The following is a 24,828-nucleotide window of genomic DNA, read 5'->3' on the forward strand; positions in this document are numbered from 1 at the left end:
ATATCTCAAATTTTTATGTTTAATTATCGGAGAAATAAAGTTTTCGATGAAAATTTAGAAATAATCTGATTTTATGTAATTATTATTACAAAATAAATAAATTATTTTTTTTTTTTTGTTGATAGCATCGTAAAAGAATAATGAAATATATTTCTTTATATGTGCAAATTGAGACGCAATTTGATAATACATTAATAGAGCAATTTATACGATATGCTTTATAAAACATTGAATAAGCTTTAGTCATTTGAAACATTAATATTATGAATTTGTTTAAATCAAAAATACTAAATTCAATAAATGAAACTTTTATTTCATTTGCTTTAAATAACTTACTTTCAAGGTTGCAAACCGCATAGTTCTTATATTTAAAACTTAATTTAAGGGGATAAACAATTCATATTGAAATCTGTATGTGAAAATATGCGTGGATAGGTTGGAGGCTGCTGTTAGATTTACACAATTGCAGACCCGTAGAGGAGTTTCTGATGTATTCGCAGCAGAGATTCATCAAAGGTCGAGTGCTTGATCCGGTGATCGAGAGCTTCAGTGATGCGATTTTGCCGGTCGTGTCAAGGAGGGCGAGATTCGTCGGCTTGGATTATGATGCCCAAGAAGAGTATATTTACTACAGCGACGTTCTGCAGGATGTTATTTACCGGGTTAGTTAACGTTTAACGTAATCATTTTTTCCCCTATTTTGAGATTCTATTTTTAATTATGCAAAACCTTCATTTATTCAAGAAGAAACTCATTAATATTTACTTACTTAATACGTCGATTTTCTCAAATTTAATTTCAATCTTAAGTTTAACTTTGCTAACAACATTATGCCTTGCTATCATTTCTCTTTTACTTTTTTTTACCTACTCAATATTAATTACATTATGATATACTTTAAAATCTATTCAACGGATAAGATAATACTGCTGAAGGTATTACTTGTATTTGAAAGACACTAATTTTACATAACAATAGCTATATAAATAAATATAGACATGCTATGCGTAATAACAAAGTTTAAAAGAATGTTATTGCGAAGTATACTGAATAGCGCTAAAAATATTTCTACGCATTAAATATAATTTAGCGGTAAAAGTCAGGCTGGTTAAAGTCATTACATCGATTTATGGACGAGTTCAACTCTAATATTATAACAATATAACAGAGACTGAAGGTATGTATCGCCTAGTTGCATACATATTATAGTTATCCATATAGATAATTACTTTATCTTGTCATGTTTCTGTTTAGATAATATTATCTATAATTATTATTAGTTACTATAAAATATATTCATTTTATGTACAAACCTTTATGTCCTCTTTATTTTACAATTTTTGATAAATAAATACTTAAATGATATTCTTTTTGTCGAACATTTCTTTGTCCTTTGCACATGTCAATTTCAGGTATCATTTATAGTCTATAAAAATCTTTAAAAATTTTTACAAATATAAGAATAATAACATATTTTTACAATTACTGTATTTTTATGCGTATCATATAATAAGCCTCAAAATTTAGATAGAGAGTTTATTATGAGTATAATATTAAAAAAATATATATCCTGCACATAGACCTACGTGTGGATGAATAATAGCGGTAAAATTTATATTTAATAAAATGTGATTTTTTGAATAACGATCGGCAGTGTGTAAAAATAAAAGAGAATGTGAATCTAGATTGGACTTAAGATGTATCCAGAAAAACATCAGAATTAAAGAGAAAACTGTCGAACCGTAAACTCAGTGCCATTAAAATCTGCATTTCTTTTAGTGTCGAGCGTATTTTTATGAGATTTTCTACGATTATATTTCACCGAAGTTCTGCAACGTTTCTAAGGAAATTGTATGCGGTAATTCGAAATTAACAAGCGCTTTATTTTCTTAGTTCACGCTCTTAAAATGTCCGCGGTACAATACGTAAAGTTAATTATCCGCTTTCTTCATATTTTTCAAAAACTTTTTCCCTTACCCAAGTCTCAGTTATCAACTTTATTAATGCTATAAGCGCTGACCGTCCACGTCCCCCTCCCATACCTTAATCCCGCTATTCCCGTGAGCCTTAAATAGACAAATCAATTAAGCATCCTTAACAGCACGTGTTCCCAAACTTATTAATACTGGTTATTGATTAGCAGTCTAAAATGTCCAATTAGTAACATGAGCTCTAAAGTAAACGATCATCTGGTTGATTTCAGGTGCGGCAGAATGGCACGGGCCGCGAAATAGTACTGGCTAGTCAAAACGAGGGCGTTGAGGGCCTTGCGGTCGACTGGGCCGCCAAGAACCTTTATTATATAGACTCGCGTAAGGGCACCCTCAATGTTCTCAGTACGCGCAACGTCACTTATCGGAGAACTCTCCTTAAGAATCTCAAGCGACCGCGCGCTATTGTTATACATCCTAACCACGGCTACATCTTCTTCTCGGAGTGGGACCGACCGGCGAACATTAGTCGGGCCCATGCCGACGGCTCCAACCTCGTCATTTTCAAGAACCTGACTCTTGGCTGGCCCAACGGCCTCGCCATCGACTTCACCAAGGATCGGCTTTACTGGTACGATTTTTACATCTGTTTCTTTATTCCACTATCCAGGGGATTCTGAAATTTTTATTTATATGGAATCTCGACACGCAGGAGACTTGTCACCTTACATTCAAATGTACTTTACCCGAGTTTCACGGGAAGTTGCATTTTTTGCTTAAATAATTGATTATTAACTAATTCTTATCGATCGAATTCGTATTAATCATCAGCCATTGCATACATTATATCAGGTAATCAGTGGACCCACATTTACACTCCGCTATTTACCCTGAGAAAATGCAATTAACATACGCCGTTGAGGGTCATACGGTCGCGGATTACAGGCGCTAATAACGGAATGCATAAACGAATTCGTCGCATTAAGCAGTCCTCGTAATCGCTTGTACATTCGGATGTGAAGACGAGCTGTCTAGCTCTCAATTGTCACCCATACATCTCTCTGTCCCAGGTGCGATGCTCTTCTAGATCACGTGCAGCACTCGGATCTCGACGGGATGGACGTACGGAACGTAAACTCCCGGCTGATCCGGCATCCATTCTCCATCGCCATACACGAGCAATGGATGTACATAACCGACTGGCGCCTCGACGCTATAATACGGATGCACAAGCAGACGGGCGAGCAGGAATCGATACTCGTGCGCGAGCCCGCGACCAATCGACTCTATGGCGTTAAGGTCTTCAGCGGTCACGTGCAGAGGGCCAACAACGAGCATCCGTGTTCCATTGCCAACGGTGGATGCGAGAAGCTTTGCTTCGCCGTGTCTTCGAACCAGACCGTCAGGTACAATCCTCAAAGGCTCACGAGACTCTGCGGTTGCCCCTATGGCGAGAAGCTGCAAGAAGACGGTGAGTGGCGATGGTTGGGATGCACAAATTATACTAATCAATTATAATATCAAATGCTCAGTGGAATTTTTCATTCAAATGAACATTGTTTTTAACTTTTTAAATTGGCCTTTTGTTTACTTAACTATACACCCGCTATTAGTTTATGTTTAATTATTATATTATCTTGGCAAACATCATATTATTACTTTGGAATCAAATAACAGCAGCAATGACGACGACAACTATAATTATGATAATATTGATTATGATATTAGTAATAATAATAATAATAATAACGATGATGATGACGACGACGATGATGATATAGGAATAGTAGTAGTAGTAGTGGTTTATATTTTATATTTTAAATATTGTCTACAATTTTGAAATGACGTAACATTTTTTTACAACTTTTTAAATATCACTTTATAATCCTAGACTAGAACATTTTTTTGACATATTGTTTGAAAATGGTAAGTATGTTAAAAAGTAGTAATATTATGAATATTGTCGATACAATTACTATTATCCAGTTCAAAGTGCATTCTGTCTAGGATGTCAAACAGCCAGTCTTTGGCAATCTAATGAAAATGAGCATTATTTCTTAATTGAAATCTAGAACCTGACAGCGCAAAGCCATAGGCTATTCAAATTAGATACAATAAGGTTAGAACGCAGATTTTCCCAGGTAAAACGTGTGTGGAAGATCGAGAAGCCGAGCCACCGCTGCTCGCCTGTCCGAACGCCTGGGATTTCACGTGCGCCAATCAGCGCTGCGTGCCCCAGTCGTGGGTGTGCGACGGTGATGATGACTGCCTCGACAACAGCGACGAAATGCAGAACTGTACGAAGCCAACCTGCAGTAGCAACGAGTTTCAATGCAAGGCAGGCCGCTGCTTGCCGCTGAGTTTCCGCTGCGACGCGGAGAACGACTGCGGGGATTTTAGCGACGAGACCGGATGTGCCAACATCACCTGCACCGCTAACCAATTCACTTGCAACAATAATAGGTGAACGTGCATAGTGCAAGCGCATTCCTTATATATGTCTTAATTTAAAAACATTTTCTAGCTTAGATTTATAAGCGTAATTTTAGATATACATATAGAAAGAGAGTTATATTTAATATTCCTACTTTGAAAATTGTGTTTTTAATGGTTCATTTGATTTTTTTAATTGTACTTGGCAAGTAAGATAACTTCCATCTCACTTTAATTCCCAATGTTTAACCTTTATCTCTCTCTCTCTCTCTCTCCCTCTCTTTCTCACTTGCTCTCCCTCACTTGCTATTTTGTCACTAGTAGTAAAAAGTTCATCGATTTTCTTCAATTCATGAGTGAATGTAATAAATAACGTAAGAGTTATGAAACTGATATGAAAATTTAATATATAAATAGATAGGATACTTAGACACTTGAAAAACTTTAGTAACATAAAATAATAATTAACATTAATTGTTTAGCAGAAAACTTAACATTAGAAGATTCTTAAATAACTACATTGCTTGAAATTCAAAATTGTCTTAAATACTCGATGATTATCGCCATTGATCGACAATTCATAAATCTACATAAGACATCTATATCGAGATGTTCCAATCGTTTCAGAAACTCATACGGTTGCTACAACCTAATTCTTTCAGATGCATCCCAGCCAACTGGAAGTGTGATCTGGAGAATGATTGTGGCGATAGCTCCGATGAGGGTGACTTCTGCGCGGCCAAGACCTGCTCCTTCTTTCAATTCACATGTCCTCGCTCGGGCCAATGCATACCTCAATCGTGGGTCTGCGACGGTGACAACGACTGCTTCGATCAGCAGGACGAGATGGACTGCCCACCAGTTACATGTCTCAATACTCAGTTCACCTGCACCGACCAGAAAATGTGCGTCCTAGAATCCTACAAGTGCGACGGCATATCCGATTGTAACGACGGATCCGACGAGGTGAGCAGCCATGCATTCAATAAAAATTACCTGCGACGTCTAACTAACCTATAACCCTCTTACCGCTAATTTTTCCTTAAAGAACGCGAAATCTCGACTAAAAAGATTTTAATGCTTTTGCTTGTTCCCCCTCAGGTCGGCTGTCCATCCCTGGCTCCAGACCAGTGCAATGCTGACAAGCAATTCCAGTGTGGCAACTCGGGTGTCTGCATACCCAAAAGCTGGTACTGCGACGGTACACCAGACTGTCATGATAAGTCAGACGAACCCACGACTTGCGGCAAAGTCGTTTGCCAACCTGGCTACTTCAAATGCCGTAATTCCCACTGTATATTCAAAGCTTACATATGCGACGGTAAAGACGACTGTGGCGATGGCTCTGACGAGGACGCTAAACTGCACGCATGCGCACCGCCGCCCTTCAAGTGCGACTCCCAGCAGTGGCAGTGTCCAAACGTTACCAATCAATGCGTCAATCTTACCAGCGTATGCGACGGTAAGTGGTTTATCCACCCCATGATCGACTTCGCTTCAATTTTCACTTGCCATTGCGCCTTATCTGTGTTTGCCGTAGTAGGGAAGAAAAGCAGAATTTATGATTAAATTTCGTCGTGTATTGAAGCAAATTCGTCAGACCATTCAGAAGCATCGATCTATTGTATTTTATTGTAATTTATTGATAGAAAGACAATCAAGTACTCGGATAATTTGCCTTTAAAACATTCAAATGGAAGTGTGAATGGGACAGCTAGTATGCATGTGAGATATTAGTTATGCCATTTACTTATAAATTTGAATAAAAAGAATTCAGGAACTCTTATGTATATGTTGAGCTTGTTCTGCAATTTTTCATCTCCCCGTCCCCCCTCTCTTACCGCGGACTTGGCAATATTCTAAAAAATCAACGGCGTACGGATGGACAGGCGAAATGTCGAAAAATGCAAGAAGCTCAGCTTGGCTCATGTGATTGTAGGCAAAGTCGACTGCCCACACGGGGGCGACGAGGGTCCGGTTTGTGACCTACCCGAGTGCTCCAACATCCATCGGTTCGGTCTCTGCAGTAACAACTGCACGCAGACGCCGCTGGGATCGCTGTGTACATGTCCGCCGGGCGAAGAGCTCGCCAGCGATGGTTTCACTTGTCGGGATGTTAACGAGTGCGATCCCCCGGGTCGCTGCTCCCAGGACTGTGTCAATACCAAGCGCAGTTTCTACTGTAGGTGCGTCGACGGTTATACTCTCGATGTCGACAAGCACACGTGCAAGGCCTTTAATCACAGCGCGGCGTTCCTCATCATCAGCAATCGACATACAATCCTCGTGGCCGATCTCCAGGACCAGGCGCTCGAGCGCGTCCCTACGAGCGTTGAAAACGTCGTCGCCACCGCTAGTAACATGCACACCGGTACAATATTCTGGTCAGACATGAAACTGAAGAAGATCTCGAGATTGGACAAGGGCAGCTACCCGCAGGTTTGCAATTCGTAATACTCATTCAAATTGATGTGCATAAATCTATACTTATAAATGAATATTCTTTGTAAATTTATAATAAATATCGAAAACGTACTCGAAAAGTATAATTTTAAATGTCTGTTGTTTATTTGTGACGAATACGAAATTAACAAGTCAAATTGGCCAATTAAAGGTATTGTCGGTTTTTACAGGACGTCATATCGAGTGGCCTAGATCTCGTTGAAGGCTTGGCATACGACTGGATAGGACAAAATCTTTATTGGCTCGACTCAAAGTTAAACACTATTGAAGTAGCAAAGGAAAATGGAATGAACCGAATGGTTCTTGTTAAAGAAAACATTACGCAACCACGTGGAATGTGCCTAGACCCCAGTCCCGGAGCTCGTTGGCTTTTTTGGACCGATTGGGGTGAGTTATTTTCATTATTCATTATTAAAGCATACTCTTGGCATCAAATCCTATTTAGGATGTAAGATAACCATTAGTTCGCCTTATAAAATCAATTGAAATTAATTGCAATGTAGGTGAGAATCCACGTGTAGAACGTATTGGCATGGATGGAACTCTGCGTCTAGCGATTATCACAACAAAAATCTACTGGCCTAACGGTCTAGCCTTAGACATCGCGACCAAGCGCGTCTACTTTGCGGACAGTAAGTTGGATTTCATCGACACGTGTCTGTACGATGGAACGGAACGCCTGCAAGTACTCGCGAGCTCGCACTATCTCTTGCACCCGCACTCACTGACCCTCTTCGAGGATACAATGTACTGGACGGATCGCCAGTTGAATCGTGTCCTCTCCGCGCACAAGTTTAAGGGCGTCAATCAAACAGTCGTCTCCCATGTAATTTCGCAGCCACTCTCTATTCACGTACACCATCCCGTTCTCCAGCCCATCACAGCAAATCCCTGCGCCAACGCCTCCTGCACACACCTCTGCCTTCTGTCACCCAGCGTCTTTCAGGGTTATACCTGCAAGTGTCTCGTAGGCTTTAAACATCTCAGCGATGGCAGGTGCATTGAGGAGGACACTCCGTTCCTCATGGTGCTCAGAGGATCCCAAGTAAGTAATTATTTTTAAATACAATGCTTTTTTATCGGCCAGCGTCCCTCCCTCGTTGAAATACGTTCAATCTTATTACAGCATAAACATTATTATTATTTTTCAATTATGTACGATCAGTCGGTGGAAGAACTATTTATCATATTGATTTATCCCAATTTTCTTATGTCTTAAAAATTTCCAAGTTCGGAAGAGTGCAAAATGAAAATTGCAAAAGAACCTTAACTTCCAATACCTGAGCTAATCCTTGACATGCATACTAGCCGGTCTATTCATATTCTCATTTGAATATTTCGAATGCAAATGACCCAAGCATTAGTTCATCTTGCTATTATTGCAAGTGTATTGAATAAAACTAATATTCTATTACAATACAAAATTTTTCATTGCAATGCAAGTTATATTGATGCAGACGAAAACGAATCGGTGGATTTTGAACAATCGATACGTATCTAACGGATTCTATAAATTATAATAAACTTACAGGAGCTTTAATACTTAATACAGCATTAAAATGTTATGAAACTAGAAAAGTTATGCTCTGTCTGGCATCACTAAATTTCATGTTTTATGTTATCTTATCTCATCAAGTGCTTGATTTGTAATCAATTTTGATTCCTAGATTGTGGATGTATCGCTCACACCTGGAGACATAAAGAGCGGATATATAACACCAGTTGTTGGTGTGGAAGGTGGACGATTTGTCGACTATGACAGGAAGGAACACATGGTTTATTGGTTGCAAGCCAAGGACAATGACGAAAGTAGCGAAAATGGAACCTTATATTCTATGCCGTATATTGGTGGGAACCGTACCGAATTCCCAAGCCCACAAGGTAATTATTTTAATACATTAAGCCAATAATATTTATATAAATAATTGAAATTGATACTTTAATTAATTCAATTCGTTAAAACAATTAATAAAAAATTAAAAATGGCTCTGCTCGAATAGTTTAATAATGGTTGATTAAACGATTTATTTGCAGTTGTAGTTTCAACTTTATCAATTTATAGGAATCGATTCATTTAAATTTAACACACACGCACATATATACATATTTTTCAATTCAGTAAAGATTATTACAATAACAATTGTATACATATGCGGCACAATCGCTGTCATTACATGTTTTGCTTGTTTATTTAGTTTAAATTTCTTAAAATCCACGGATGAAGCTTGGACCGTACTGTAAAATAAATGATGTGGCTATGTGTAGGTATTTGGTTATATTACTTATAATTTACGCCTTCGTAAAAATATGCATACCAGGTGATTCAGGAATCATCGGCTCACCATCAACCTTCGCCATCGACTGGCTCGGGCGCAACATTTTCATAGGTAATAAGATAGCGTCCAACATCGAAGTTATAAAGATCGATGGCGAGATAAAGTACCGCACGATCGTACTTGCGAACGATGGCAATAAAACATCCGTCGCCAAGCCCAAATCTATGTGCCTTAATCCGTTGGAGGGTCACGTGTTCTGGATCGATGAGGGTGGCTTTGGAGTGCCAATCAAGGTTGGCCGAGTCAATATGGACGGCAGCAATCCGCTCATCCTAGTAGAATATGAACAGTGGCTCGAAGCCATTACAATTGACATACCGACCAAGATGCTGTACTTCAGTACCCAACATCCGGGATACATTAAATCAATGAACACGGACGGCAGTGTCGTACACAATATTCTCTCCAATGTCAATAACATTGCTATCCCCAAGGCACTTGCTGTACATGGACAAAGGCTTGTTATTCTTTGAATTACTTTTTTTATTTGGCGTTTAATTAAATGAAATTAGCCAATTCAAAATACCAATAAGCGCAACGTAATTAAGAAACTTGAAACTCTACGCATAAGCTTACATGATTATTTAATTACAGATTGTATTATTTGGATCCGGCGTATGAGAAAATCGAAAGAGTCGATTTGCCAGAAGGTAATAATCCAGTCATGATTATACATAACGACGCCGATTTGAAGACATTAACGATTTATAAAAAACGATTAACCGACACGTCACATCCTTGCTTGAATAACAATGGAGGATGTGAACAAATTTGTCTACCGTCCACTGGTGGGACTAGAGTTTGTGCCTGCGGCATGCAATATAGAAAAGTGGGAGAGACGAACTGCGAGTCATACAAAACCTTTTTAGTCGTCACTCAGCTTGACGTCGCTCGCGGTTATAGCCTTAAGGTATCGTGGATTTTTCTTCTCCGATATATTTAAAAAATAATTATAGTAAACAATTTTTATTCAGAAAACATAACCCACGGTTAAAACACCAATTTCTATCTTTACCAGAATCTATTTAATAACTTTCCACTTTGTGTAAATATAATTTAATAGATGTTTCAGTTTAAATACAATGAAAAAGATAATATATCAAAGTAGCAGTCCTTTATAATCATTTATTTAATACTTTTAATTAATCCTTTTTATTCATAACTTTTTTCTGTTTACGAAAATTGTGATTGTCGTTGCTAAAGAAAATATTTATCTCTTGGCCAGGATGCGAAGGAGGCTATGGTACCAATCGCTGGTCCAGGTCATCACATACTTCACGTAGACGTTCATTATGCTGAAAGTTGGATCTATTGGGTAGAATTCAATCGAGGCAATTGGAATGGTATCTTTCGTATCAGGCCAAACGGTACCGAACTTCAACACATTATCAAATCTGGCATCGGCTCCAACGGCATTCGTGGACTAACGATAGACTGGATCGCTGGAAACCTCTACTTTTCAAACGTCTTTCCTCATGATAATTACGTTGAGGTTAGGGAATAAATTATGTATGCTGTGTTACAGCAAATTTACAACTAGATTTATAAAAATTCATAAAATTGAAATGTTCACAGGTGTGTCGATTAGACGGCAGTCACCGAAAAGTCATCGTAAAGACGACGATCGACACTCCACGCGAGCTTGCTGTTAATCCAATCCGACGTATGATTTATTGGATAGACTATGGCCAGTATCCACGTATCGGCAAAGCTTTCTTAGATGGCAGTAATTGGAAGCCAATCGTCACATCGGGCATCAGTACTCCGCGCGACCTCACAATCGACTTTACATCGCATGATGTTTACTGGGTCGATTCGAAACTGGACACCATACAAAAAGTCTCTTATTCGGGAAGTAATCGACAAATTATTAGGCGCAATCTACCTAATCCCATGGGCGTTGCTGTATTTGGTGGTGAGTTAACATTTACCAATATATTGCATACTCAACCATATCTTAGAATAGAATAATCTTATTTTCTTTCTTTTTAAACTTTTTCATTTTTGTCTCTTAAAAGGAATGTCGTTGAATGTTTTTGTTTTTTTTGCTTCGGTTTTAATTTGAATTTCTATCTTGCGCTTGTTCCAATTTGATTCCAAAGCTTGATTAACTATTACACGGTAAAATAATCGTATTTCACATATAAAGTCAAATTGTATGGATTCTTATTGAGCTAGCCCCTTGTCTATCTTAGGTGACGTATTCTGGGTCGACCGCAACCTGGCCAGCGTCTTTCGAGCGAGTAAACTGACAGGCAATATGAGCCTGCCTACGGCGATGCGGACAAATTTACCGAAGCTCCGTGACATCGCTATTTATGACAAAAGCGCACAGCCTCTGGATGACAGTAACCCCTGTGGACGTTCCACTAATGGCGATTGCAGCCAGCTGTGTTTTGCTTTACCTCGTGATAATTCCCAACAGATGAGGTGCGATTGCGCCATCGGTAAGCTATCCAGCGATCAGAAGAGCTGTGAGAATGTTAACGAATACCTCGTCTTCGCCACCCGAACAGAGATCAGGTGAGATAATAAACATTAAAATTGATCAGTAATTCAGGATGTGAGTATTACACTATGGCCCATTATTAAACTGAGATCACATGCTTTTCAGAGCTATAAATTTAGTGCCGCGTGACACCTCAGTTCCTTTCAAACCAATCGGCAATTTGACCAATGTCGTCGGTGTTGATTTTGATTACGACGACAACCGCATATTTTTTACGCAAATCCGACCTTGGGCGAAGATAGCTTGGCTGGACTCGAGTAATCCAGCCAATGGTCAAATTACCACCGTCCTCGCTAAGAATATAAATCCCGAAGGCATCTCGTACGACTGGACGCAAAAAAAAATATACTGGACCGATTCGTCAAATAATAGTATTTACGCGATGAATACCGACGGCACAAGCCTCGTCATGATTGCGCGGGTGGATAGGCCAAGAGCTATTGTTGTCGATCCCTGTAATGGATCATTATACTTTACCGATTGGGGCCGATTTAGTACATCTGGCAAGATCTTCAGGTGAAGGATTGGTTTTCAATTTTTTCTGCCTATATTCGCATAGTATTCGAGTAAAATCTAATTGCAATATTGAAAAGTTAATTAAATTATAAATTTATTATTATTTTCTTTTAGGACAACAATGGCTGGTTCACTTAAAAAGGCAATAATTGAAAAGGACTTGGCACAGCCAAGTGGTTTGGCTATTGATTACGAAGAACGAATGCTGTACTGGACAGATGCCATCAAAGAAAAGATAGAAAGATCCGACTTGGATGGAAACAATCGTATGATCCTCATTCCTGCCTCGATCTATCCATTCGCTATTACCGTCTTCCGCAATCATATATATTGGACAGATCTACAATTGCGTGGTGTTTATAGAGCGGACAAGTACACCGGCGGAGACCGCATCGAATTAGGTATATATTTTTATAAATTTGAATTTTCAGAGTACGTGTGATTTATCACGCATTGTAAACAATCAAATACCCATAAGAACAAGTTCACTTTATATAAGTTATAATGATATAAGATTTACAGATATTAAGATCTCTATTATGAATGAGAATAGTGTATTCTAATTATTTTTTTGTTTTAATGCTATACGAATTGCTTTATAATTTATACTAAGAATTGCTAACAAGTGTCTATAAATTCATCAATTGAACTTTAATTTAATTGAAATTTAATTAAGTTGTTTTCTTTACATATTGTTTTCTTTAACTATATATATATATATATATACATATATATATATATATATATAATATTCTTTTTTCATGTTTGAATGTTAACATTTGTTTGACTTAAAAATACTGTTTTTCCAGTTAAACGACTCGAGGACTCCCCACGCGACCTGCATATCTATTCTCCTACCAGGCAACAATGCAAAGTCAATCCCTGCAACATAATGAACGGTGGTTGTGACCAATCATGCCATCCAGGCCCCAACAGTACCGTCGAGTGCAAATGCGACGACAACAGTCGACTTGTGAACGAAAACCGTATGTGCGTCTTGAAAAATATCACTTGTGACACAAGCAAATTCGCTTGCCGTAACGGGAAGTGTATTTCAAAGATGTGGGCTTGCGATGGGGATAGTGATTGCGGCGATGGCTCCGATGAAGATCCCAACTACTGCGGTAAGTTTGTGAAAATGAAGAAATCCATATCAATGTCTGCTCCCCAATCCCCAGGCGCCAAACATTGTGCTCGATCTAAAAATTCACAAACTTTATTTTACCTCCCATTGAAGCACACAAGCGATTGTATTTCTAATTACCTCCAACAGCTTACCACTCATGCAGCACGAACGAGTTTCGCTGCAACAACGGGCGCTGCATCTTCAAATCGTGGAAGTGCGACCACGAGGACGACTGTCAAGACGGCTCCGATGAGGAAGGCTGCATTTATCGTCCCTGCGCCGCTGGCGAGTTCACTTGTGGCAACCAGCGTTGTATACCTCAAGCACAAGTGTGCAACGGCGTCAACGACTGCAAAGACAACGTCACCAGCGACGAGACGCACGAGCGCTGCCCAAGGAATACTACTTGCCCGACCAACCATCTTAAGTGCGAGAAAACCAATATATGCGTGGAGCCCTATTGGCTGTGCGACGGCGACAATGACTGCGGCGACAACAGCGACGAGAATCCGCTTCATTGCTCGCAGAGAACCTGTCCTCAGAATAGTTTCCGATGTCCAAACCACAGATGCATACCTGCCACATGGTAAACTCGATCATTGTATTATTTACGAAGGCCAGCAGCATAGTGTCACATTTGAATTATTGCTGATCAACTGGATTTTTAAAAAACTATATATACTACCGCGTACTACTACTTAGAGCTCACTACTTGGGATTACTAAGAAATATTACTACTTGCTCGCGATTAATGAGATGGTTGTGCATAATGTAATTCTATATTCTAATTGCATTGTAACGATTATAACTTGACCAAAGATTACATAATACAAAAATTTGCGCATGCATTTGTTATTTATAGATAATCGTTCTTGTTGTTTCATAATGTTATCAAAAGTAAGATTCCCTATTTATAAATCTTGACTTCGTCACTAGGTATTGTGACGGAGATGACGATTGCCTTGATGGAAGCGACGAACCACCAGAATATTGTCATTCAGAAGGAAGAACATGCTTCGGAGATCTCTTCACTTGCGATAATGGACATTGCATACCAAGAATTTATATCTGCGATGGTGATAATGATTGTCTTGATAATTCCGATGAAGACGAGCGTCACCAATGTAGTAAGTACATTCGTTCACATTGTGCTAATCAAAGCTATACAATGACTACAAATATAATTATGATTTTCAATTTGATACCAATAAGAATGTAATTTCATGATATACTTTAGCTAGAGAACTTTTTATCATAATGCGTTTTCAAAAGTAAAACAGGAATAACGAAACAAAGAATAAAGCATCGGATGTATCTACCTACCCTCACTGTATATCCGTGTTATTATTGTATCTATTGACGTTAGCGTTACATGTACAAAGACACTTGCGTATTAATTGAAATCAATGAAATCTCGACTGTTACAGACGACCGTAAGTGCGACGAAGAGACAGAATTTACGTGCGTGGCGAACAAAGCCTGGAATCGTGCTCAGTGCATACCTCAGAAGTGGCTGTGCGACAATGATCCGGATTGCGTCGATGGTGCTGACGAGAACGTCACCTTGCACCACTGCCCACAGCCAGTGCCTTGCTCCGATAATCAGTTTACCTGCAATAATGGCAGATGCCTGAATCGCAGTTGGCTCTGCGATCACGACAACGATTGCGGCGATGGCTCCGACGAAGGCAAGTTCTGTAACTCGAGATATAAGCAGTGCACAGAAAATGAATTCACCTGCCAGAACTTTAAGTGCATCAGGAAACAATTCCACTGCGACGGCCAGGACGATTGCGGTGATCATTCGGACGAAGTTGGATGTTGTGAGTATAACTCTTATTATACGATATACTCATTATATCTGATTACAGTTACGGAACATGAGTCCTTTATTTATCGCATTATTTATTATTCCATCGTCAATGAAAAAGATCACAATTTTACAGTGTTTATCTTTAATTTACAGCTCCGAAAAATAAAAATGTAACTTGTCCGAATCCACAAGAATTTCGCTGTAACTCTGGCCAGTGCATAGATCAACAATTGGTCTGCAACAAAGTTCTGGACTGTAACGACAGGAGCGATGAACCCGCGCACTGCAACGTCGACGAGTGCGCCCGGGTTGAGCTTAACCAATGTGGCCACCGATGCGTTGACACGCCTACCTCTTACTATTGCGAGTGCAATCCAGGTTATAAGCTCCTTGAAGATGGCAAGGCTTGTGCGGACATTGATGAGTGTACTGAAACACCCTGGGTCTGTAGTCAGCAGTGCGAGAACACACCCGGGAAGTTAGTACTATCTTCCATTACTGTTGTTTGAGATAGCATGAGCGTTGCAAAAATTGTTCAAACTCATGTTGCATACTGTATCGAGACTTTGATTGTTTCGGCGAAAGTTTCTAGAGCTTAAGGTCTATAGAAAACGTGGATTTTTACGTAGTTAGAGCTAAGTATGGGATAAAAATATTATTGCAGAATGTTTCGAGCGTCTGTTAAAAGAAATTTTTCGAAATCAATCACACGAAATTTTACGAATATTTTATCAATTCTTTTCATTAATTATATATATATATATATATATATATATATATATATATATTATTTTTGAAATAGTTTTTCTTAAAAAATTTTTCGCTTCATTTTCACACACACCGAACATTTAAATTTTATTTACGTTTCAGGTATTATTGCAAATGCAATGAAAAATGGTACGACAGAGCAGCGGATGAACATACTTGTAAACGCAGGGATAGTATTCATCCCTGGATTGTTTTCACAAACAAATACTACGTTAGAAATATGTCGACTGATGCTTTCCAATATAACATTGTCCATCAAGATCTCATTAATGTCGTTGCATTAGATGCTGATTATTCGCAGGAAATGCTCTACTTTTGCGACGTTACTGCTAAAGCCATTTACAGGTAGAAACCTCTAATCTCTTTTTCTGAAATTCAACCTAAATCTCATGAATAATAATGTAATTAATAGTAAAAGGTTTGTCTATAGAATAACGTATTATTGATATTATTGAAAAATCACTAAGTAAATTGATTATTACTATCGAATGAAAGACGTATTATTTAAACATGTATTTGGATCATGCATTCAATTATATTGAAGTGAAGTGATTTATAATGAAATAAATCAACGTGCCCTTTCTAAAAATTGTATTTTAATAATCTTTCAAAATTTGCACAAAGAATAATAAATAAATAAAACAAATTTTAATCTATAAACTTCAATTCATTACTATAAAATTTACATAAAAATCTACATAAAAATATTTTTAATTTTTTCATATACGATTTTATTTTATAAGTCACAATAGCAAACTGTAACGATTCACTTTATGAGATAAAATATAATGTAGAGTCATTTTATAACGTAAAAAATATATTATTTATTAATAAAAATATAATAGAACAATAATATTGTGAAACTCCAATTCCGTATTCTCTACTTATATACAATTTCCATGATCGCATTTTTTCTATCACAATCTCATCAAGAATAAGGATTCATATTATTTCCAAATTTTGGTTTTTGCAGGGCTTCAATCACAGGCGGTGACAAGGAGGCCATTATACGCCATAATAGTTTGGGTCTCGAGGGTATCGCTGTGGATTGGATTGGCCGAAAGCTTTATTGGCTCGACAGACACGCGAAACACTTAGATGTCTCGGAATTGGATGGTACCAATAGAAAAACATTGCAAAGTGGAATCGCCGATCCTCGAGCAATTGTCGTTCATCCAGGAACTGGATATCTCTATTTCACATCGTGGCACCTTCAGGTATATTTAATAATACAGAACAAATATGATGCATTTATTGACGACATTTCTTTAAGATGTAATGTATATTGACTGTAATCTTGTGCATTTTAATCGTCGCTACGACAGCTTTTTCAAATTTTCCTTATCTTTAAAAGTATCTTGCACCTATGAAAGCAATGCAAGGCCACGCTTAATTCTGGTATTAATAAATGAATTACCGTTCTGTCATCAGGCTTACATCGGTAAAATGGGCATGGACGGTAGCAACCTTACGCGCATCCTCACGTGGAACGATGACATAGCATGGCCAAACGCCCTCACTATCGACTACATAACGGATCGGCTTTTCTTCGCCGACGCTCATCTCGACTACATAGCCTTCACCGATCTCGAGGGCCACCAGAGACGTATCGTCCTATCGGGTCCCTCGGTGCCCCACGTCTTTGCCATCACCGTGTTCGATGACCACATCTTCTGGACCGATTGGAACCTCAAGACCATTAGCCGAGCGGACAAATTCTCGGGCGCAAATCTCACTGTTCTGAGAAACACGACTCACAGGCCATACGACATTCATGCTTACCATCCGCTGCGTCAGCTGCCTTACAACAACCCATGCGCGGTCAATAATGGCGGCTGCTCTCATCTCTGCCTGATCGCGCCTCCAGCCAGCTCGTATCTTCTCGAGGGCTACGGGCAACCGGGTGTCACATCCTTCAAGTGCGATTGCCCAAATCAATTCGTCCTTGGAACTAACGGGAAAAGCTGCATTGCCATTTGCACGAGTGGACAACATCGCTGTGGACCACCTGACGAAAAGTGCATCCCTTGGTTCTGGAAGTGAGTTTATTTATTGATGATATTTCAAGATTTACGAGATAACTCTAATATCTAAATGAATTTGAGATGAACATTAATCTTGTCTATCGATAGACAGCTTCTGTCCTCACGGTATCGTGCGTTATGTCACGCGGTATTGACAACGAATGATAATTGCCTAAAAATGTTTAAAGATGCGATGGTGAAAAAGATTGTAAAGACGGCTCGGACGAGTTGGTGAATTGCACGACGACGCGAGTATGTCGGCCCGGCGTCTTCCAGTGCGATAACAAGAACTGCGTGCCGACAATCACGGTATGCGACGGTACCGACGACTGCGGCGATAAGAGTGACGAGGCCAATTGCGCCCTCGATTGCCCCGAGCTTGAATTCAAGTGCAAGAGTACTGGACGCTGCATTCACGATTCGTGGAAATGTGATAATGACGCCGATTGCAAAGACGGCAGCGACGAAGATCCTGTAATCTGTCGTGAGTAGTCGTATAAATATCGCGTGCACGCGCACACGACAATTAATTAATTGGGTTAATAGCTCGGCGACTTTCCTCATCGAGTCATTAGCGAACATCGATTATCATAATGGTGCTTGGTAAATGATTAATCACCATTCTTTCCCAGATAATCGTACTTGCGACTCGGATACGGAATTCAGCTGCAAAAATGGCAAGTGTATCCCGAAGCTATGGATGTGCGACTTTGACAATGACTGCGGCGACGACAGCGACGAGCCAGCGTTCATGTGTCGCCAGCGCAACTGCACGACTGGCTGGCAGCGATGCCCCGGTCATGCTAACTATCGCTGTATTCCCAAGTGGCTATTTTGCGATGGCAAGGATGACTGTAGGGATGGCTCGGACGAGCGTCCGGAGGGTTGCCCCAAGTGCGACCCTGCCAGCGAATTCAAGTGCTCGAACAGCAGGTGCGTGCCAAAGCAGTGGCTCTGCGATTTCGCCGACGACTGTGGTGACGGTAGTGACGAGTCCAAGGACACCTGCGCCGGCAAATACAGAGAGTGCACCGAAAGCGAATTTAAGTGCGCCAATGGGAAATGCATTGCTTCAAGATGGAGATGCGACAACGAGGATGATTGCGGCGACAGAAGTGACGAGGTCAGCTGTCAGGAATTTAAGTGCAAGGTGAGACATTGTTGTCTGTTCATAAATTGTCTGAGCAATCATTAGCCGCTATAAGAAATTATGGCCAGTTAAAAATGGATTTCTATTCGCAGAATGACACTTTTCAATGCGCCAGTGGCCACTGCATTCCAATAGCATTGCGCTGCGACGGTGCGCGCGACTGTCAAGACGTGAGCGACGAAGTCGGCTGCACACCCAAATATCCGGGCGGTCGTTTTTGTCCACAGACGCAATTCCAATGCGACAATAATATCTGCGTCTCGTTATCTGACAGGTGTGACGGTAGTGACGATTGCACTGACGGTTCCGACGAGAATCCCATCATGTGCGGTAAGTTTTCACCTCGTTTTTCCCCCTGTCACGTTAGAAGTTATCTTTTATACCTACTGTCGTACGAATACACGAGTATGAAATAATACACGATTAAAGGAACACGCGGCTATTTTATGTCATTATTGTCTCCGTAATAAATAAATTTCCCCCCCCCCCATGTTGATAATAAAAACTAATGTTAATTCATTCGCTTAAATAGCGACTTTCAACTGCGACACGACTCGGCGCTTCCAATGCGCGAATCATCGTTGTATCGCCAAGTATCAGTTGTGTGACGGCGTCGACAATTGTGGCGATGGAAGCGATGAGAATAACATGACTCTCTGCTCACGGAACATTATCCCATGCAATCCAGTCGCCGAGTACCTCTGTTCCAACAAAAATTGTATCGATCGGCTGAAGCTCTGTGATTTTGCCAACGATTGTGGTGACTTCTCCGATGAATTGGGCTGCCGTAAGTCTCCTACTTTGTTTAATGGCTTAATTAACAGCATATACAAATCTTAGACCATCTCCTCCATTATGATTCTGCAGATCACAACAAAGTATGCAACGACGTGAACAAAGGCGGCTGCTCGCACTATTGCCAGAACGTAACCGACACGGGCTCACTCGCGGTTAATGCGAACCCGCGTGGCTACATATGTGCCTGTTACCCCGGCTACATTATCTCCGAGGAGAACCATAAGCACTGCGAGGACATCAACGAGTGCGCCAAGGGCCAACACTTTTGTTCGCAGCTCTGTACCAATCTCAACGGCTCCTACGCCTGCTCCTGTCGCGATGGTTTTAGACTTTCCGACAATCTCAGTGGCGTGTGTAAAGCTGAGGACGATAAGGTTGGCATCCTCTTCAACCATAATTTCATTTGTCTCGATCAACTTGCTACTTCACACAATCTGCTTTGCATAAGTACAATCGCTTTAGAATTTCAACTATTTTCTCAGCATTGTACGGAATAGCATTTGATTAGCGATTAAGATTCAATGAGCATTACGTAATTGAATTAAAGGGGTGCACAGTGTGCAAAGTTTCTCGTTTGAACATTTCAAAAGTATGCTCATGCACATTAGAATCATTTCACATTAGAACAACCTTTAATTGCACGCGTAAGCATGTTCGTTAGAATTATCGATTCTCGTATCGATATCGACCGTCACTACGAATTTCCTCCTCTCAGCGATCATATTTTGACAAGTAATTAATATCTAAGGCACATTTGCAAATAATTAATGCAATCCGTTCTAGGTTACGATTGTTTTTGGAAGCGGACAAGAAATTAGAGCACTGAATCTATATAAAAATGAGGAAATGGATGTGATCGTTCAGGAAAATCGCGTAAATGCTATTGATTTTGATCCCAAAAATGAATACATTTACTGGATTGACGGTCACGATACAGCTATCAGGCGTTCGGCTATGGTCGACGGCAATATAATTCAAATTGGATTTGCACAAGATATATTTATCGATAGTGAGTACAAGCTATATATAATTTACATGTTTATATTATCTTACCATCAATCGTATAATTTAGAATTTGAAAAATGATAATTAGCAATAGTCGGTGCATCATTATCTTTATGATATACCAAGTACAATTGCTTACTGAAAGCTGATAAAAATCAGCACATTATTGAAATTCCGTAACTATAATCAATTAAATAGTAAATTGAAGTAGATAACTACAGACGATCTTTTAAACCAACAAAAGCAACCTATTATATCGGGAATCACGCTCGCGAAGCCCAAGTAAACTGTAACGAGAATTTTTTTACAGGGAACTCGATACCGACAAGTTTAGCAGTCGATTGGGTATCCGGAAATCTTTACTGGACTGAAATCAATAACAGTCCGCCTCACGCTCGGGGCCGCCTTCTCGTCTCGAAGGCAGACGGTCGGTATACGAGCGCCCTTGTGACCCAGAACATCGAGCACCCGACGGCGGTCGTTGTAGACCCGCAACTCGGCCGTGTCTACTGGGCGGACGCCGGTGTTCAGCCGAAGATCGAGGTCGCCTGGATGGACGGTAGCCGCCGTAAGTCCTTGGTCATCAGCCGCCTGGGCCAGCCCTCGGCACTCGCCATCGATCACGCCATGGAACACACACTTTATTGGGCCGACATAAAGCTCAATACCATCGAGTCCATCCAGAAGGACGGCAGTAACAGAAAGGTCATCATCAGCGGGGACCACATGAGGCATCCGGTGAGTATTTCGCTCGGATATTAAGTACCTGAGCTACCGCAAACGACGTCATGTTCTTGTTCATCATGTTCTCGTAGGTCTCGTTGGATGTGTTCGAGAGCAATGTGTACTGGACAACGCGCGCCAACGAGCTCGTGCGCCAGGATAAGTTTGGCCGGGGTGTCTCGCAAATCTTGAAGCGTGACCTCGGTAGTCCCGGTGGCGTCCGCGTTTACCACGAGCTGCGCTATAATACGACTCTACGTGATCCCTGCCACTCGGTCGATTGTTCGCACCTTTGCGTGGCGGTACCCCGAGGTCATCGCTGTCTGTGCCCGGATCACTGGAGTACGCCGGGTCCGCTCGGTGTGAATGACGTAGTCTGCGACGCGAGCATCAAGAGCGAGATACCACCACCCCAGGTAAAATATATTTTAAATTGGTTCACCCGAAACGTACGAATTGAACGTTTAAAACGGCTATCATACGTTCGGGGGAATTTACATCCTTATTATTGTCCACTTCACAGCCTTTCAACGATAAACTATTAATAACGTCGAATACGACAATCACCACTCTCTCAGTCATGCACTCATTTCTTGATCTTTTTTCTCTTTTCAAGATTTGTATGTGCCGAAACGGAGGATACTGCAAGAAGCTCGTGACGGCACTTTACTGCATTTGTCCAACGGACTTCCACGGCGATACGTGCGAGGTTGGACTAGTGTCAACGAGATCCAGTAGTTCGACCGCCTCCATTGTCGTGCCCATTGTCGTCGCGATTCTCGTGCTCCTTGCCGCTGCCGCGGTCTTCATGGTTCTAAAAAAACGGCCATTGTGAGTGCTCATAATTACTAATTCCCTCGCTTGTTGATTCATATCGAGTGATCACATGACTGATCCTAAAAGCACAATTGTGGGGTGTTTCACATCCCAATGAGACTGAAATATACGATTAATTAACAATTTACTTAGCATCACTTCTCATAAGGTTAAAAATATTTCTAAATATTACTGTTTTAGCGGAAAACCTGGTCTTGGTAGCTTAACGGGTGCTCAAAGCGTCTCGTTCCGACAAGGTAGCAATGTCGAATTTGGTGGATCGACACAGGATCGAATGGTACTTAAAATATTAATTACATTTAAAAGAACCACTCCTGTGTATTGGTTACTTGAATTATAGTTAACTATCGATATTAATACTAGTGTTCTTAAAAGAAAAACCAAAGAAGGAAATAAATACAAAGCTCATTGTTTTTGGTATCGCATAACAATTAGATTTACATGTTTTTTTTATATACAAAATATAAATACGTATTTTATGATACAGAAAAAGACGTATTTTCTTTAGTTCATTATGAGCCCTTTCAATTTATTTTCAAGTTATCACCGAACTTTTTCCAAACTTTCCAACTTTCACCCGACTCTCGTGTCTTTTAAAGATGACGTGAAAACACACATAAAAAATGTTTATAATACTTCAGTTACATTTGTTTGCGTAGGAGCCACTAGACGTGGAGTACAACCTCGGCGAGGTGAGCAACAAGAATAGGGACTTCAGTAACCCTATGTATGACGCCGTAAACATGGAGTCCGGTATGGGCAACACGACGACTAATGGCACGGGAGCGAGCAACAACAGCACCAGCATTTACGAGGTGCCCGCGGAAATGAAACCCTCTAGCGTTCAGCACAAGGAGCCACCTCAACTGCATCTCAAGAGGCGCGAGCTCGATCCGACGGCTGTCGATACCGGCAAAGACACCCAGCAGCTCGTCGAAGAGGACAAATCCGAATGCTAGAGGTTACATATTTCGCTTAGCCACGTGCACACCGATTGTTTGTAATTGAATTGTTTGTATAGTCACTGCGATCGGTATTGTAATCAGAACCTTCCTTCCATTGCGATTTCATGTTTTCAGCAGTGACTAACCGAAGTAGGATGTACTTTGGACGTTGCCAACGTCACTGTCCGTATGGTCTACTTTTCCCTATTACATCGAGGAAACTATTGTGTGTAAAAAAGAAATCTCGTATTATGTTTTAAAGTGTTATGTTTGTACTAGTACGAAGAACGTTTTTGTTTTTATTTAAGACGAAGATTGACGGCTATACTGGAAGAATACAACGGTTTGTAATGTCGCCGATTCGGCGGATATTTTTATTTATGAAATAAATACGAGGATAAGGCGTGAAAATTGATTTCTTCCCGTGTGTCTTGGAAATTAAGTTTCATATGAGTTATAAGATAATTGGAATGTATAATTACTTATATTAAAATAGCAGATAGTATTAGGTTTTGTTTTGTTTTGTTTTGTTTTACTTCTCTTTTTTTACAATCTTTTCAAGTGTAATACGTGAAGTTTCAATTTGTGGAGGAGATAGAAAATGATAACTCGACGTACCTATTCAAATGTTTTTACGTTCTATTCTATGCGTTGTGATTTGAAAAGTTTTTATATTTTGCCTTTAAATAATGAATCTGTATTTTCATTTATTTATTTTTTTTTTTCAATACCTAAGCGACTGATCAGAATATCAAACTAAGAATGGTTGTAAAAATTTTTATTTTTTGACGAAATGTGTGTGTGCATGAGTGTATATAAATGCAAAAGTTCAAAATTTTCTTAAGATTCTACAAACAACGATCAATTTTACAAGTGATAAGATTTCGATTGCTTTTAAGAAGAAATCTCATTTTTATAGATATTGACTTCGTCTTCCAAATCGATAGATAATATTATTCTTTGAGAACGCAGATTTTTTATAACAATATTAATGACATCTAATCGAGTGAGTGATAATTTTTACCTGATGTTTCTAATACTCCGTCTTTGAAAACTGTATAGCGTGCAAACGAAAAACAAGAGACGAGATCATTGCTTTCTTGTTAGGACAGAGGACGCGAGAATGATTTAACAATTTAAGAAATTAAATTGCATTCTATTTGGATTAAAAAATGTAAAATTTTACCATAGTTTAAAGCAAAAATAAAAAAAAACTCGTCATAAGATCGAATATTTTTGTCCTTTCGATGGGCGTCTGAGCAATCGGTAATCTTACATCTCCTACATAAATGTGATTTGTAAGTCTTGTAAATATGATTGCTATGAAGAATTTTAAAAATCATTCTATTAATTCGTGCATCATAAAAGCGCGAACAAGCTGCAAATAAAATGTAATGAACGAGAAGCAAGAAATACTACACATTCCATTGTCAACCGAAGACCACACGAGGG

General features: G+C 39.7%; 1 protein-coding gene across 1 annotated transcript in view; it reads left to right on the forward strand.

Annotated features, from left to right (window-relative positions):
• Window positions 1-23,564, forward strand: part of mgl (low-density lipoprotein receptor-related protein megalin) — an 80,124-nt gene extending 56,560 nt beyond the window's left edge. Inside the window, exons 10-45 of the mRNA XM_011500961.1 lie at window positions 436-662; window positions 2,204-2,562; window positions 3,002-3,402; window positions 4,073-4,394; window positions 5,027-5,330; window positions 5,466-5,826; window positions 6,304-6,803; window positions 6,998-7,214; window positions 7,331-7,872; window positions 8,495-8,708; window positions 9,146-9,620; window positions 9,758-10,073; window positions 10,389-10,655; window positions 10,739-11,078; window positions 11,359-11,686; window positions 11,778-12,188; window positions 12,303-12,589; window positions 12,998-13,312; window positions 13,462-13,900; window positions 14,251-14,441; window positions 14,742-15,137; window positions 15,281-15,605; window positions 15,998-16,240; window positions 16,869-17,112; window positions 17,327-17,934; window positions 18,108-18,403; window positions 18,552-19,069; window positions 19,162-19,399; window positions 19,602-19,856; window positions 19,937-20,241; window positions 20,651-20,876; window positions 21,183-21,610; window positions 21,688-22,011; window positions 22,212-22,426; window positions 22,613-22,709; window positions 23,092-23,564. Of these exons, the coding sequence (XP_011499263.1) occupies window positions 436-662; window positions 2,204-2,562; window positions 3,002-3,402; window positions 4,073-4,394; window positions 5,027-5,330; window positions 5,466-5,826; window positions 6,304-6,803; window positions 6,998-7,214; window positions 7,331-7,872; window positions 8,495-8,708; window positions 9,146-9,620; window positions 9,758-10,073; window positions 10,389-10,655; window positions 10,739-11,078; window positions 11,359-11,686; window positions 11,778-12,188; window positions 12,303-12,589; window positions 12,998-13,312; window positions 13,462-13,900; window positions 14,251-14,441; window positions 14,742-15,137; window positions 15,281-15,605; window positions 15,998-16,240; window positions 16,869-17,112; window positions 17,327-17,934; window positions 18,108-18,403; window positions 18,552-19,069; window positions 19,162-19,399; window positions 19,602-19,856; window positions 19,937-20,241; window positions 20,651-20,876; window positions 21,183-21,610; window positions 21,688-22,011; window positions 22,212-22,426; window positions 22,613-22,709; window positions 23,092-23,391 (11,834 nt within the window). The 3' untranslated portion in view covers window positions 23,392-23,564. The remainder of the gene's footprint in view (window positions 1-435; window positions 663-2,203; window positions 2,563-3,001; window positions 3,403-4,072; window positions 4,395-5,026; window positions 5,331-5,465; window positions 5,827-6,303; window positions 6,804-6,997; window positions 7,215-7,330; window positions 7,873-8,494; window positions 8,709-9,145; window positions 9,621-9,757; window positions 10,074-10,388; window positions 10,656-10,738; window positions 11,079-11,358; window positions 11,687-11,777; window positions 12,189-12,302; window positions 12,590-12,997; window positions 13,313-13,461; window positions 13,901-14,250; window positions 14,442-14,741; window positions 15,138-15,280; window positions 15,606-15,997; window positions 16,241-16,868; window positions 17,113-17,326; window positions 17,935-18,107; window positions 18,404-18,551; window positions 19,070-19,161; window positions 19,400-19,601; window positions 19,857-19,936; window positions 20,242-20,650; window positions 20,877-21,182; window positions 21,611-21,687; window positions 22,012-22,211; window positions 22,427-22,612; window positions 22,710-23,091) is intronic.
• Window positions 23,565-24,828: the final 1,264 nt, after the last annotated feature.

Source organism: Ceratosolen solmsi, unplaced genomic scaffold (genome assembly GCF_000503995.2).
Source record: "Ceratosolen solmsi marchali unplaced genomic scaffold, CerSol_1.0 scaffold10, whole genome shotgun sequence".
Classification (NCBI taxonomy): Eukaryota; Metazoa; Arthropoda; class Insecta; order Hymenoptera; family Agaonidae; genus Ceratosolen; species Ceratosolen solmsi.